General features: G+C 42.7%; 1 protein-coding gene across 1 annotated transcript in view; it reads left to right on the forward strand.

Annotated features, from left to right (window-relative positions):
* KCNB1 (potassium voltage-gated channel subfamily B member 1) overlaps window positions 1-13,459 on the forward strand; it is a 254,779-nt gene extending 241,320 nt beyond the window's left edge. Inside the window, exon 2 of the mRNA XM_030212604.1 lies at window positions 11,399-13,459. Coding sequence (XP_030068464.1) covers window positions 11,399-13,459 — 2,061 coding nt within the window. The remainder of the gene's footprint in view (window positions 1-11,398) is intronic.
* Window positions 13,460-16,385: the final 2,926 nt, after the last annotated feature.

Here is a 16,385-nt window from a genome sequence, read left to right on the forward strand (position 1 = left end):
CTTAGCGGGGTTTAAAAAAAGGTTTGGATGGCTTCCTAAAGGAAAAGTCCATATGTGCAGTATGTCAGACTCACAGAAACAGAACGAAGCCTTGCGCCGGAAGAAGAGGACCTCAGCTGGCGGGAGTTGGGGTCCCCCGCCAGCAAAGGTAGCCCACGGCGACGGCAGGGGAGGTTTGGCGGTGGGAGGAAGGTCAAGAGGGTCATCGGCAGGGGGGTCCAGGGCCAAATCTATGGGGGCCCAGGCCCCCATGACCCCATGTAGCTACGCCACTTCATTAGCCAGTTAGCATGCGCTACGTATAAAAGGCTAGCTGGCTAATGCTTCCTTGGCCACTTTTCAGCCAAGCTGCACTCCTTCAGAGATAAATTCAGAAAAACACAGTAACGCACAGTTTAGCACATAACAGGCAGCCTACCACACAACCCCTTAATGCATTTTTGTGGTAGTCTGTTACGGTGCAGTAAACACACGTGCAATTTAATGACTTGGACCCCTTTTACAAAGCAGCAGCACACGTAGCACTGTTTTGCTGTGCACTAATCCAGAACTACCACCAGGCTACCTCAGGAGCCTGCCCCCAAAGCACACCAATAGGGAGGGGGGGTTGTAGTGCTGGAGTCTTATCTGGTGGTAATCGGGCAGGGTTACCACCGGGTTAGCGCAGGAGCCCTTACCATCTCCTAAATAGGAGGCAGCAAGGGCTCCCCACGGAAATGGCTGCATGGCAAGTGTTACACTTACCACACCGCCATTTTCATTAAAAAAAAAAAGTCCTTTTACCTGCTGCGTTAAAAGCGGGCCTCGATGCATGACAAATCCATTCACCAGTGCTACTGCAGGGCCCCTTTTTACCCCAGCTTTGTGAAAGGGGCCCTTAATGAGCCAATTAACACTGATAATTTATTTATTTGTTGCATTTGTATCCCACATTTTCCTACCTATTTGCAGGTGGCTTACATTATGCCGTAATGGCGACCGCCATTTCCGGATTAAGAAATACAGAGTGGTATTGCATTAGAGAGCATAGATTACAAAGTGATGTTACATTGAAGTTCCTTAATGATAGAGTAGATTATAAAGTATTTTAAACAAACAGCTATAGTAAGTTCATTTCTAGCATGTGAAATAAAGTGGTAGTGCGTAATGCGTAGTGTTCATACTTGATAACGTAGGTTAATCAGTCTATTGTGGAGACGTCGGTTTTGTCTAGTTCAGGTAGATTTTAGTTGTCTAGTATTTAGGATATAGATCGTTGTGGTGTGCCTTATTGAACAGGTTGGTTCTCGGTAGTTTTCGGAAGATTGTTAGATCATTCATTGCTTTTATGGCATTTGGTAGTGCGTTCCACAGTTGCGTGCTTATGTAGGAGAAGCTGGATGCATATGTGGATTTATATTTAAGTCCTTTACAGCTGGGGTAGTGGAGATTCAAGAATGTGTGTGCTGATCTTTTTATGTTCCTGGTTGGTAGGTCTATGAGGTCTGACATATCAATCGGGGCCTCTCCGTGAACGAGTTTGTGGACCAGGGTGCAAACTTTGAACGCAATTCGTTCTTTTAGTGGAAGCCAGTGCAGTTTTTCTCTTAGGGGTTTGGCGCTTTCGTATTTCGTTTTTCCATATATGAGTCTGGCTGCTGGGCTTTGGGCCGTTTGCAGTTTCTTAATGATTTGCTATTTGCATCCTGCATAGATGGCATTGCAATAATCAAGGTGGCTTAATTGGGCACTAAGAATCAGTTATCAGCACTAATTGGCAATAAGTGGAATTTACACACACATCTTTGTAGTCTTTCCATAAAAATGTGCTTGTAAGTTATTCTGCGTAGATCCAAAAGAGGGCGTGGCCATGGGAGGGGCATAGAAGGGTCAGGGGCATTTCTAGTATTTGCGCATGCACACACTATTAGTAAAAAGTGCTCACTCTTCATGAATAGTGCAAACTCTTTCTTAGTGCGCGCACGTTTGATGGATTGTGCATGAACACACTATCAGGGAAATGTGTTCGCTGTTCATAAATAGTGCACACCCTTAACGGTGTACAAATGCATAATGGTTTGTGCATACGCATACTATCAGTAAGTGCTCACTCTTCGTATATAGCGCACAACAGTGCACATATGCATGATGGCTTGTGTGTGCATGCACTATCAAGGAAAAGTGCTCAGTCTTCATGAATAGTGCACATACTCTTTGCGAATAGTGCATTCTCGTTCAAAAGAGTGCACATGAAAAACACAACATTTCATTTTTTTTCTGCTGGTTTTCACTTGCCAAACATGATTATTATTATTATTATTATTTATGGCATTTGTATCCCACATTATCCCACCTCTTTGCAGGCTCAATGTGGCTTACAATTCGTCATGGATACTGGAAATAGCAGTGAAGATACATTTGGTTTACAGAGGGTTTTGTGTTACATGGTAGAGAAATACATGAAGGTGTCAAAGCAGAAAGACATTATAAGACAGTCTGGAAGTTTTAAAGATTATACAGTTACACATGGTACATTATACCGGTACACATGCTAATCTTTGTGATATATCTTGTCAAAGAGATAGATCATACAAAATGACATGGGAAATGTAGTTGTGATTCCTTGTGTTTCAAACAAATGCACATCCCTACTATTGTATAACCAAACTGAGCACTGACCCCTCTGTAATAACTTTGAATTGCATTAAACCTAAGAGGATTGGACACACATCCAGTCTTCCATCAGTGATTATGTGCAGGAATAACTCTTCTTAATGTTCTTTAGCTGTTTTACTGCTATGGTATCTGAATGTGGGGAAGACATGAGGGTTTGGTCTTGCTTTCTTACAGGCTACTGTTTGCTTTAAATTATATGTCACCTTGCACCTTTTTACTAAATGTATTTATTTAGATTTTTGCTCACACCTGTGTCAGTAGTAGCTTAAGGTGAGTTACATTCAGGTACACTGGATATTTCTCTGTCCCAGGAGGGCTCACAATCTAAATTTGTACCTGAGGCAATGGAGGGTTAAGTGACTTGCCCAAGATCACAAGGAGTAGCAGTGGGATTTGAACCGGCCACCTCTGGATTGCAAGACCGGTGCTCTAACCACTAGGCCACTCCTCCATTCATAGCAACATTCCATGTAGAATCTCAAATAGTGGCAACATTCCAGAATCTCAAAAAGTGGCAACGTTCCATGTAGAACTCACAATCTAAGTTTGTACCTTAGGCAATGGAGGGTTAAGTGACTGGCCCAAGAAAAGGCCGCTGAGGGGTGATATGATAGAGGTCTACAAAATAATGAGTGGGGTAGAGCGGACAGATGTGAAGCGTTTGTTTACGCTTTCTAACAATAATAGAACCAGGGGACACAAGATGAAATTAGAATGTGGTAGGTTTAAAACAAATTGGAGAAAGTTTTTCTTTACTCAGCGCGTGGTTAGACTCTGGAACTCATTGCCGGAGAAGGTAGTGACGGCAGCTGGCCTTGCTGAGTTTAAAGGGAGTCTGAACAGATTCCTGAAGGAAAAGTCCATCGATTGTTATTAAATTTGGGGGGGATTTGCCAGGTTCTTGGATTGGCTGTTGTTGGAGACAGAGTGCTGGGCTTGGTGGACCTTTCCCCAGTGTGGCAGTGCTTATGCTTATGTACTTATGATCACAAGGAGCAGCAGTGGGATTTGAACCAGCCACCTCTGGATTGCAAGACTGGTGCTCGAACCATTAGGCCACTCTTCCACTTGCCACAGTTAGACTGGCTGAAAGTAAAAACAAAACCTGATTTTTTGATGACATGGCTGATGAATTTAGTCTAGACCAGCAGCTCTCAGCCCGGAGCCTGGGATACACACAGCCAGTCAGGTTTTCAGACTGTACAGAATGAATATGCATGAGATAGATTTGCATAGAATGGAGGCGGTGCATGCAAATTCACCTCATACATATTCATTATGGATATCTTAAAAACCAGACCGGCTAGGTGTGTCCTGAGGACTCGGTTGAGAGCATCTGGTTTATACCATGTTCCCCAACCCAGTCCTGGGGGTACACCCAGCCAGTCCTGGTTTTCTGGCTCCCCATACTGAATAAGCCTGATATATGCAGCTCTCCCTTATGCATGGTCATTTACAGGACCCCTGCCTCCCCCATCAGATGTGCTGCCAAAGCACTGCTGGGACGCACCGGTCTATAGAAATGCATTGCATCCTGTAATAGTGCTCATGTTAGTTTAAAGCAATGAATGATAATTGCTTTCATGAATATTAATGATAGGAAAAGCATACGAGCAGTCATGCTATTAGATTGTATTTAATTGTATTTTGTGATTTCCTGCTCTTTTGGCACTCTGCTGATTGAACTTTTCTCCAGAAAAAAAAAAAGACATATAACAGCAAAATAACATTAGCTATTAAGCATAGTGCCACGCAGAATGCCTTCATTTATTTTGTCTTCTGGAATCATTAATATATTCTGTAATGTCGGCATTCCTCTTGTAAAGAACTTTCAGAAATCTTAGCTTTCAAACATAACGTGGCCTGAAGTGTGAGATTTTATTTTTGCAGCTAATCGTGGACTTTTTAGAGAGATTTCCTCACACGTGACGTTAGATCATGGCTATTTTTAAACAAAGGCATATTTCCTTAAAGTAGAAAGGGAATGCTGGAAAATATATCAGGTAGCTTGGTCATTGAAATCACTTCTGTTGCGTCACCTAGAGGAGAAGAAGGACAGGGGAGATGTTTAAATACTTGAAAGGTGTTGATATAGAAACAGATATTTTCCAGAGAAGGGAAAATGTTAAAACTAGAGGACATGAATTGAGGTTGTGGGGTGGTAGATTTTTTTTTGTTACATTTGTACCCTGTGCTTTCCCACTCATGGCAGGCTCAATGCAGCTTATATGGGGCAATGGAGGGTTAAGTGACTTGCCCAGAGTCACAAGGAGCTGCCTGTGCCTGAAGTGGGAATTGAACTCAATTCCTCAGCTCCCCAGGACCAAAGTCCACCACCCTAACCACTAGGCCACTCCTCCACTGTTGCTACTATTTGAGATTCTACATGGAATGTTGCTATTCCACTAGCAACATTCCATGTAGAAGTCGGCCCTTGCAGATCACCAATGTGGCCGCGCAGGCTTCTGCTTCTGTGAGTCTGACGTCAGACTCACAGAAACAGAAGCCTGCGCAGCCTTCTACATGGAATGTTGCTGCTAGTGGAATAGCAGGACGTCAGACTCACAGAAACAGAAACCTGCACAGCCTTCTACATGGAATGTTGCTAGTGGAATAGCAACATTCCATGTAGAATCTCCAATAGTAGCAACATTCCATGTAGAATCTCCAATAGTATCTATTTTATTTTTGTTACATTTGTACCCCGCGCTTTCCCACTCATGGCAGGCTCAATGCGGTTTACATGGGGCAATGGAGGGTTAAGTGACTTGCCCAGAGTCCCACTAGCAACATTCCATGTAGAAGTCGGCCCTTGCAGATCACCAATGTGGCCGCTCCTTGTGACCTTGGGCAAGTCACTTAATCCTCCATTGCATCAGGTACAAACTTTGATTGTGAGCCCTCTATGGACAGGGAAATATCCAGCATACTTGAATGTAACTCACCTTGAGCTACTAGTGAAAAAGGTGCTAAACATTGTGGCTAACAGAACCCAGGGCTACAAGTATAAGGCAAAAAGGTGGCCACTGGCCAGTCTCATCATTATGGTGGAGCTGTAAGATCAAAGCAAGTTGGAAAAAGTGGATTTTCCGAAGGTTTTTGAATCTGGGGAAAGAGATCTCAGCTCTTATTCACGGTGGGAGGTCATTCCAAGATTTAGGTGCAAGAAAAAAAAAAGCAGAGGCGCGTGTGGATTCACGGGGTAAGAGAAGGGTCAAATGATTAGCGTCTAAAGACCTTAGGGGTCCTTTTACTAAGCCACAGTAAAAAAGTATCCTGCGGTAGTGTAGGTGCGTGTTTTGGGCACGCACCGGGCCAGTTTTTACTGTGTCTGCAAAAAAAGGCTTTGACGGGAAAAGGGCATGGGGTAAAACTGAAACCAGCACGCACCTAAAATCGACCTGAGCCCTTAACGCCACCCATTGATCTAGCGATAAGGGATCACGTGCTACACACGCGGTGCACCAACTAACGATTACCGCTGGAAACGCCATACGTGGGAAGAAATAAATAAATAAATCATCCACGCATTGTGTTGTCTTGTGAAGCAAATTGGAGAAAATATTTCCTCACTCAATGTGCAATCAAACTCTGGAATTTGCTGCTAGAGAATGTGGTAAAAGCAGTTAACTTAGCAGGGTTTAAAAAAAGGTTTGGATAATTTCCTAAAAGAGAAGTCCATAAGTCATTATTATGATGGATTTGGGAAAATTCATTGCTTATTTCTAGGATAAGCAACATGAAATCTGTTTTACTCTTCTGGGATCTTCCCTGGTACTTGTGACCTGGATTGGCCACTGTTGGAAACAGGATACAGGGCTTGATGGACCTTTGGTCTGTCCCAGTATTGCAACGGGGGTGCACTGTCCAAACCTTTCCAACCATATCCCATAGCTAGCCCCATTTTCAGGATATCCACGGTGAGTATGCATGCACTGGAAACCCAGCAAACCCAGCAGGGACGTAGCTACGGGTGGGCCTGGATGGGCCCAGGCCCACCCAGTTTTGTCTCAGGCCCATCCTCACCTTCTCCCACCCCCGCCGTAGCACTGCCTCTTCTCCTGCACTTCACGGTTTCTGTCTCCCACCCTCGCGGCAGCGCTTGCAATTTGCTATTGGCGCTGCCTGCCTGACAGCTGACAGACGCGGCGCGACGTCCTCCTGCTCCGGGGCCTTCCCTCTGCCGCGTTGATTCAACTTCCTGTTTACGCAGGGCAGATTGCACGCGGCAGAGGGAAGGTCCTGGATCAGGACATCGTCGCGCTGCGTCTGTCAGCTGTCAGGCAGGCAGCGCCGATAGAGCGCTGCCGCGGGGGTGGGAGACGGAGACCATGAAGTGCAGGAGAGGAGGCAGCGCCACGGTGGGGGTGGGAGAAGGTGAGTGGAGGCAGCGCCGCTAACTTTAAATGTGCTGGACAGACGCGCGCGCGCGTGTGTGTGGGGGGGGGGGAGGGGGGTTGTAGTGCCCACCCATCCAACCCATTGGCCCACCCAAAAATTGTCTTCTGGCTACGCCACTGAAACTCAGGATATTCATTGTGGCTATCCTGAAAAACCCAATTAGCTGTGAGGTCTCAAGGGCTGTGGGAAGCCCTGCATGACTATCCTAAGGATTGTACCCTCCCCTTTCTCATTTACGGATAACCAGTCTCATGCTGTGGCAAAGCTTAAACCTTAAGGCAGTCTGGCAGCCCTTTGCATCAAAGCTAATACAGCCAAGTACACTGGAGAAGGAGATTGTTTCCTGGGCCTGTTTTAGCAGCAGAATGAGCAATCTGAGAGCGATGAGAAGATAGGGCAAGGCATTTTGGATTTAGCTCATGTCTGATTTCACTGTAGTCCAAGGCAAGATACATTCAGGTACACTAGGTGTTTTCCTGTCTTCAGAGGGCTTACAATCTAAGTTTTTACCTGTGGCAACGGTCGATTTAATGACTTGCCCAAGATCACTGGGCTTCCCTGGTGCTCAGCTCATTGCTCTAACCGTTAAGCTACTCCTCCACTCCACCAATGAAAGAAGGCTACGGTACTGAGCCAAGACGTCATGGAAAGTCCGCTAATCGGACTACAGTGATCCTTCTAATTATGGGCACTGGGAAAGACAATGGATTATAAAGAAGGTCATATGAGATAGCAAAGCAGGAAGGGAGACTTCCATCATAATCAGATCAATCAAGTGGGCTTGAATGCATGCTGATCTTTTTCATCAGTAACCTGCTGAGAAGGATGTTTACAAGAACAATTGCTTCTTATCTAGATCAAAATCAGTTTGAAGATTTCAGATGTATTAATGTTTTTACAAAAGGCTTCTTCTGTTTTATTACCTTCACAAATTCATCTGCTGAATTCATCCTCAGAATAGTTTTTTTTAGATATTTGTCTACGCTGTGATGTATTGCAAAACCTTCCGAGCTGGTCCTTGTTGACACCACAGCCAATCTTGTTTCCAGGACATCCACAATGAATATACATGAGATATATTTACATATGCGAGGTCTTCAGTCTACGCAGGTTTCCAATGCCCTCATATATGGTGTAAAGCCCAGGCGTTTTCAACTGCAGTCTGTGAAGGCCACAGAAAGGCCTGGGTTTCAAGATAACCAAATATGCAAATTAACCATGTTCTTTAAAATATATGCAAATACATTTGATTAATATTATTGATGGACAACCTGAAACCTAGACCTTACCTGAGTGCAGTCCATTCTCCTTCCACTGCCGGAATAGTTGTTCAAAATTGATTGTGGACATTTATTTTTAAACTTCATCAACTGGTGAACTGGAGGCCTATAAGTGTAATCTATTTCTATAAGGCCTATTTCTCCTTCAGCTCTTAGAATATAAGTGTCTTGGTATACTTCTGTATTTAAAAATCTATAGACCATCTACCTTATGATTCTAGGCAGTTCACATAAAACATACATAACAAAATAAAACAAACTTCACATAAAAAGTACATTAACAATAAAACAATTTAAAATAAAACAGCAGGCAAAGCAGTACAAATGCAGTTGCAGCAATCAAAACAAATTAACAACACAGAAGAAAAAGATTAACTCACTTCCCAACATTGGCGAATAAAGGCAAGAGCAAAAGTTATATATTAATAAAGGCTATGGGAAGTAAATGAGCTTTCAAACTTTCCTAAATTGATTCTTACAGGTTGCCTTTTGGGCATAGAGGAGTTTTCTTTTTCTTACATCAATTTTTTCATGCTCTTTCTAAGACTAGAGACCACTGTTCCAAAGATGAATGAAAGCACAGGGATTGAAAAGTGATTGATGGTGTGTATCTTATGCTGTACTATTAAAGCAGTTTTAAATATCAGATTCAATTTCTTATCATAATTTCTCTCAGTAGTTTTGCTGGATTGCTTTTTCTCCACTCCTAGATATTTATATACACCTTTCTGCTCAAATCCCTTTAAGTTGCATTCTTATTCAGTGAAACATTTTCAATTTTACTTGGCTTTCCTTTGAGGAACATAGCCTTAGTTCTTTTGTCCAGGCTAAAAGTCATCCTGATGTCATCTGAAAAAATGTATTACCACTGTTAAGTTATTCTGTTAAATAATGCTTGCATATGGCTGTCAGAACCTAATTATTTGCTTTAACTTCAGCAGCCCCTCCCTACCTCTCTACCCTCATCTCCCCCTACGTTCCTACCCGTAACCTCCGCTCTCAAGACAAATCGCTCCTTTCAGTACCCTTCTCCACCACCGCCAACTCCAGGCTCCGCCCTTTCTGCCTCGCCTCACCCCATGCTTGGAATAAACTCCCTGAGCCCATACGCCAGGCCCCCTCCCTGCCCAAATTCAAATCCTTACTCAAAGCCCACCTCTTCAATGTTGCCTTCGGCACCTAACCACTATACCTCTATTCAGGAAATCTTGACTGCCCCAACTTGACATTTCATCCTTTAGATTGTAAGGTCCTTTGAGCAGGGACTGTCCTTCATTGTTAAACTGTACAGCGCTGCGTAACCCTAGTAGCACTCTACAAATGTTAAGTAGTAGTAGTAGTAGCAGTTCTTTGCTGCCCCCCCCCCCCTCAAAAAAAAAACTACAGCTCTAAGTTCATAAGAACATAAGAATATCCATACTGGGTCAGACCAATGGTCCATCTAGCTCAGTATCCTGCTTCCAACAGTGGCCAATCCAGGTCACAAGTACCTGGAAGAAACCCAATTCATCTAGAAAAAAGCACAAAGGGCTCTCAAGAATGGAACGTGTGCTTTAATAGTGACCCGACACGGGCCATGTTTCAGCATAGCAAATCAAAATGCATATATAGTGGCACAACACAACAATAGTAGTCCACTCAAGTAGGAACAAAGAGAAATTGAAAACCAGTATCTAAAGCAAAGCAGAACACCAAGATTGGCACGATCTCATGGTGTTCTGCTGTGCTTCAGACACCGGTTTTCAATTTTTCTGTGTTCCTACTTGAGTGGACTACTATTGTGTTGTGCCACTATATATGCATTTTGATTTGAAACTCATTGACCCCCGAGGCAGGTGTTTGTTACGTGGAAACACAGCTCATGTCAGGTCACTATTAAAGCACACTTGTTCCATTCTTGAGTGCCCTTTGTGTTTTTTATATTCTGGACTGCTTGTTATGTGTACTTTGGCCCTCTCCGTTGTGTTTAGAAACCCAATTAGTAGCAAGATTCCATGCTACCAATCCTGGGGCAAGCAGTGGCTTCCCCCATGTCCATCTCAATAACAGACTATGGACTTTTCTTCCAGGAACTTGTCCAAACCTTTTTTTAAACCCAGATAACCGTCTAGGATAATCTGGCCCTACTTGCAGTATTCTACAGTCAGCATCCTACCTTGTAGGCGGATTGGTGGCTCCTTGTTACGACTGATTTGTCTTTAGTTAAGCCTGGGGGGCAGACTCAAGAAAAATGTCAGGAAGTATTTCTTCACAGAGAGAGTGGTGGATGCTTGGGATGCCCTCCCCCGGGAGGTGGTGGAGATGAAAACAGTAACGGAATTCATGCGTGGGATAAACATAAAGGAATCCTGTTCAGAAGGAATGGATCCTCAGGAGCTTAACCGAGATTGGATAGCAGAGCCGGTAGTGGGAGGCGGGGCTGGAGGTTGGGAGGCGGGGATAGTGCTGGGCAGACTTATACGGTCTGTGCCAGAGCCAGAGTTGGGAGGCAGGACTGGAGGTTGGGAGGCAGGGATAGTGCTGGGCAGACTTATACGGTCTGTGCCAGAGCCAGTGGTTGGGAGGCGGGGCTGGTGGTTGGGAGGCGGGGATAGTGCTGGGCAGACTTATACGGTCTGTGCCCTGAAGAGCACAGGTACAAATCAAAGTAGGGTATACACAAAAAGTAGCACACATGAGTTGTCTTGTTGGGCAGACTGGATGGACCGTGCAGGTCTTTTTTCTGCCGTCATCTACTATGTTACTATGTAAGTTCTGTATCCAGTAAGAGTGAATTTATTTGAAATAGCAAAAAAATCTAACCATTGAATTATAACAATTTACTAACAGGTTTTTCCTCTTCACCCTCGTCTACCATAAAGAGCGGGAATATTCAGTGTCTGATTTTGGACTTTTTGATACAATTTATTCTCCATTGCAATTATCATGTCAATAAAGAGTTCTTTGATATTTCTGTCATTGCATTTTTATGTCTTATGTTTTTGGTAACGACATTGTTTGCATGTATGTTAGATAGCCAATACATTTGCAACAAACTAACATGGCTGTCTTTTCTTTTACAGATTTTGGCGATAATTTCCATCCTGTTTATCGTATTATCTACAATTGCCTTGTCATTAAACACGCTTCCAGATCTACAAGGTACAGATGAATATGGACAATCAACAGACAACCCTCAGCTTGCTCATGTGGAAGCAGTATGCATTGCATGGTTTACAATGGAATACCTCTTGCGATTCTTATCGTCACCTAACAAATGGAAGTTTTTCAAAGGCCCTCTCAATGTCATTGACTTGTTAGCCATCTTGCCCTATTATGTCACTATTTTTCTCACTGAATCCAACAAAAGTGTACTTCAGTTTCAAAATGTAAGGAGGGTGGTTCAGATATTTCGCATAATGCGAATACTCCGAATTCTAAAGCTGGCCAGACATTCCACAGGCTTACAATCCTTGGGATTTACCCTGAGAAGAAGCTACAATGAACTTGGGTTACTCATTTTGTTTCTGGCCATGGGCATTATGATCTTTTCAAGCTTAGTGTTTTTTGCAGAAAAAGATGAGGATGATACAAAATTCAAGAGTATTCCAGCATCCTTCTGGTGGGCTACCATCACAATGACTACAGTAGGGTATGGAGACATCTATCCGAAAACTCTTTTAGGTAAAATAGTTGGAGGCTTATGTTGCATTGCAGGGGTATTGGTGATTGCTCTGCCAATTCCTATTATAGTAAATAACTTTTCTGAGTTCTATAAAGAGCAAAAAAGACAAGAGAAAGCAATCAAGAGAAGAGAAGCACTTGAAAGAGCAAAAAGGAATGGAAGCATTGTATCCATGAATGTAAAAGATGCATTTGCCCATGATGTTGAACTGATAGATGTTGTTAATGAAAAGAATGAAGAAAACACAGGGTTAAAAGAGAAGAAACAGGATGATAATCTATCGCCCAGCGAATTGAAATGGACAAAAAAGGCTGTGTCTGAGACTAGCTCTAATAAGTCTTTTGACACCAAGGAACATGAGCCACCGGAAAAGGCTCGATCTTCTTCCAGCCCACAACATCTCAATGTTCAGCAGCTAGAAGATACGTACAACAAAATGGCAAAGACTCGTTCCCAGCCAGTCCTTAACACTAAAGACTCAGGTCAGACTCGGAAACCTACAGAGGAACTAGAAATGGAAACCATTCCTGGACCAAGGGTTCCCTTACTGGCTACTCGCACTGATGGGATCATTGACATTAGAAGCATGTCAAGTATAGACAGTTTTATAAGCTGTGCAACTGACTTTCCTGAGTCTGGGAGGTTCTCTCATAGTCCACTTACAATGCTTCCATGCAAAGCAAGTGCAAATTCAGCAAGGGAGATGCCCCGAGAACACAAAGCTGTGAAAAACAGGCAGCTATCAACTGACATCAGTGAGGATATATTCACAGAGATTAACCCAAATTCTGAAGACAGTCCTCATGCAGTGTTATTCATAGAAAGTCCTAAACGCTCAATGAAGGTCAACAATCCTTTGAAACTAAGGTCTCTGAAAGTCAATTTTATAGAAGATGATACCAGCACATTACCGCCAGCCTCAAATGTACTAGGAGCATTTTCAGGTTCTCTGAGGAACAGAGGCGGTCCAGCTACAACGGACTCTTCTTTACATTCTAACCAATCATTGCAGAGTCCGGAATCCTCTGTGTATACTACTGCCAGTGCAAGAATGCCTCCTCGGTCGCCAGAAAAACATACAGCGTTACCTTTTACTTTTCATGATGCTAGCATACATAAATTCATAGATGCTGACAGTGATGATGAAGGTCAGCTGCTTGACGGTGTGGATTCAAGTCTTTCCAAAGAGCCACTTGGAAATATAAGTCCAAAGTACAATATTTCAAACAGGGGTTATCAAATGCAAAAGGATTCTCTTTACAGAATGCAGAGAAACCATCTGGAGAGTGCCGCGTCGCCAATGTTAGTAGGCCAAAATTGCATTTACTCCATGGAAGGTATGATCGGAATAAGCCATGGAAATCGAGAAACTGTCAAGGTGGAAAACCACATTCCCCCAGAGATCCATGCACTGCCGGGTGGAGGTGGACGTTCCAACACACATGATCCAAGCATTTGATACATGCTCTATAAAGCTTGTTGAACGTTGAAAGGAATGTCTTGATAAACAAAGAACTATGCATGGCATCAACTTGCACTGAAAGAAGCTTCCTGTTTCTAAAGCCTGAAGGAGTGCACAGAAGGGGAATATCAAACTGTTATTCTCTGGGACAACTATAAAGACAGTTCCCAAATCATCCTAGACAAATAGTTGAGACTCATCCTAGAAATCTTTGCTATTCTTCTTTAATGACCTTCTTTAAAGCCATTTGACCAAATATTCTCCCCATTTCTGATGGGCCTCTAGTTTTGCATATGTCAGCATTTAAATGCTTTTACTTTCATACTGGAAATAAAAGCAAGTAGGCCAGAACAGTAAGACCAACGAGGTTGGCTTGTTCTGATTAGAAAGTTCCCGTTTGCTGCCCAAATGTAGCTGTTAATACCCTGATTCAGTCTTCTTCTTCCTGGATAACAGGAAATCTCTGTGCTCTGATTTCATTTAAGAAAATATTGCATTTTAAACCAGGAGGTAGTGTGCTAACATATTGGATTCCCTTGCATATGTTTTAATATTTCAAGATACTGTAAAACCATAAGAGGTTTGAATTCTTGAAGTATCATCAGGGTGAGTTGCACCACTTGTATCAAGTTTAAAGTGACCCAGGAATTTGTACAGCTACTCATACAAGAATTATAGAAACTTCCCATTTATAGGCTCCATTCCCTGTGGGTTTTACCACTGGAAGAAAATGGGGGGGAATGTACAGAATGCGAGGGAAGTGCAGAATGCACTGCAAATGGTAAATGTATTCAAAACTCTGTATTCTAGACTGAAATATGTAATGAGTTTTACATTTAGTTGTAAAAAAAATTAGATTGCACTTTTAAAGCTGTACATGGAAACACATTTTCAAAAAAAAGCAGTATCCATCTTGTTTTAATCATTATTTCATAAATTTTTAGCTCAGCATTTTCCACCTCCTCCAGTGGGCTTTCAGAAGGTACTGACCTCTACCAAAGGTACCACACTGTGAGCCGTCATTCACAATTATCTGGGGTTTCTTCCCGCCACCCCAATTTCCTTTTTCCTTTCCTTTCCTAATTCCAACCATCACAGCAACAATCATTGGCTAGGGAGCACAGACCCTAGCTCTGGTTTAGAACCTGGTATATGTGCACCCTGAATGTGGCCAGTAGATGTCACTGTTCAGTAATGAGTGGGACATTCTCCCTGTGGCTATGGGCAGTGGTTCTGCAACATCCCCAGCCCTGGACAGCCTGTGTGGAGCCAAAGCTGGACCTAGGAACTGAGCCATTGAAGCATCAGGTCAAAACTAGTTTTCTTCGGGAAGTTTCTGGGGAGGGATTGGTTTTTTTTGTTTCTTTATTTTTTTGAGGTTTTTTTTTTTTTACTGAATTTATCATGCAGGTGTGTCATCTGCTATTGCAGGATTTGATATTTTTTTAATATTTAAAAAAATATTTTTGCATAGAAAATGTTATAAGACTATAAAAACTAGCACTTTAAAATAAGCACTGTTTTAATTTGTGCCTCATATTGTAATTAAACCATCTTTGTTTTTTGTAATAAAACACTAACAATAACAAGTAATATATTTTGGGGTCCTTTTACTAAGGTGCACTAATGGATTTAGCATGTAGTAATGATTAGCGCATGCTAAATGCCATGCAATCCATAAGAATATAATGGACTGCATGGCATTTGGCGCATGCTAAATCCATTAGCGTACCTTAGTAAAAGGACCCTTTTATTTTCAAGACGTTTGCCATTGGAAAGCAGTGAGATAAACTTGAAAATAAACCCATTTGTGCATAGTATTCATGGATGATCTGGGGTCAATTTTCAAAACGTTTAGGTGCCTTACTTTAGTTAGGCATCTAAGTCAGCTTCCTTGAAGACTGAATAGAGCTGAATATCTAAGTTGAGGAGCTTATTTTGTACAAGGGTGGCGTTATTTTGGAGGAAGGGAGAGTTAGACAATTAGCACTGATTTTCAGTGCTAGCGTAGCTGCCTAGAAGGAGGACATTTTCAGCTGAAAATCTCCCTAATTTAGGCACTGGACATTTTTTGAAAATTGACCTCTATGTGTGTTAGTACAGGCTTGTTACAATGGTTTTACGAATGCATAAACCGTGAGCTTTTGCACATGAGGAACTGACTTCATTCAGGTACGGTCTCTGTAGGCTGCAATACCTGTCAGTGGCCCAGTGTAAGATTGTCCAAAGATGGCAATCCTAGAGCCCATAGGTCCCTAATTCAGGATATTCCTCTATGGTTCCCAAAGCTGATGTACAATAATAGTTTTGTTCAGTTGCATGGTCCAGTGAAAAGAATTAAGAACACACAGGTGTAGAGTGTCTAAGAATATGCGGTTTGGTGTATAGCATAACTAGTCACATTAGGTTTCTGTAGATTGATCTTATTTTATGACAGTCATTGCATTTTGCCTATCGTGCAAGGTGCTGCATAATTTAGTGCAAGTGAAGCACTAAGGGCCAGATGCACTAAACTTAACGAGCCAGCAACATGGTTTTTAAACCAGTTCTAGCCAGTCTAGCGAGCAAGTAGTAAAACAAGACATGCACAAAAGGGTTCTCTGAGCCATTTTCCTGTCACGGTAGCAGCTAACGAAAACGGAATGCATATGATCTAAAAGTTATTATAATGAGCTAATTAATATTGCAAGGCAGATGCACAGCCGTTTTCCGGCCCCATGCACCGTGGAAAACCTAATGGGAGGTCTGCACCTCTCGTTGGGGCTGCTGTGAGCGGGACCCATGCAGAGGAGGACGCCCATCGCAAAAATCGGAAGGGAAAAAAAACGTCCAAATGCTCGTCAGGGACGTCCTTTCAAGTGCCTAACACTTGGATGTCCTTCACTCAAAAAAAAAGGTCTGAAGAAAAAAAAATGGACGGCCC

This window comes from Microcaecilia unicolor, chromosome 8 (genome assembly GCF_901765095.1).
Source record: "Microcaecilia unicolor chromosome 8, aMicUni1.1, whole genome shotgun sequence".
NCBI classification, from domain to species: domain Eukaryota; kingdom Metazoa; phylum Chordata; class Amphibia; order Gymnophiona; family Siphonopidae; genus Microcaecilia; species Microcaecilia unicolor.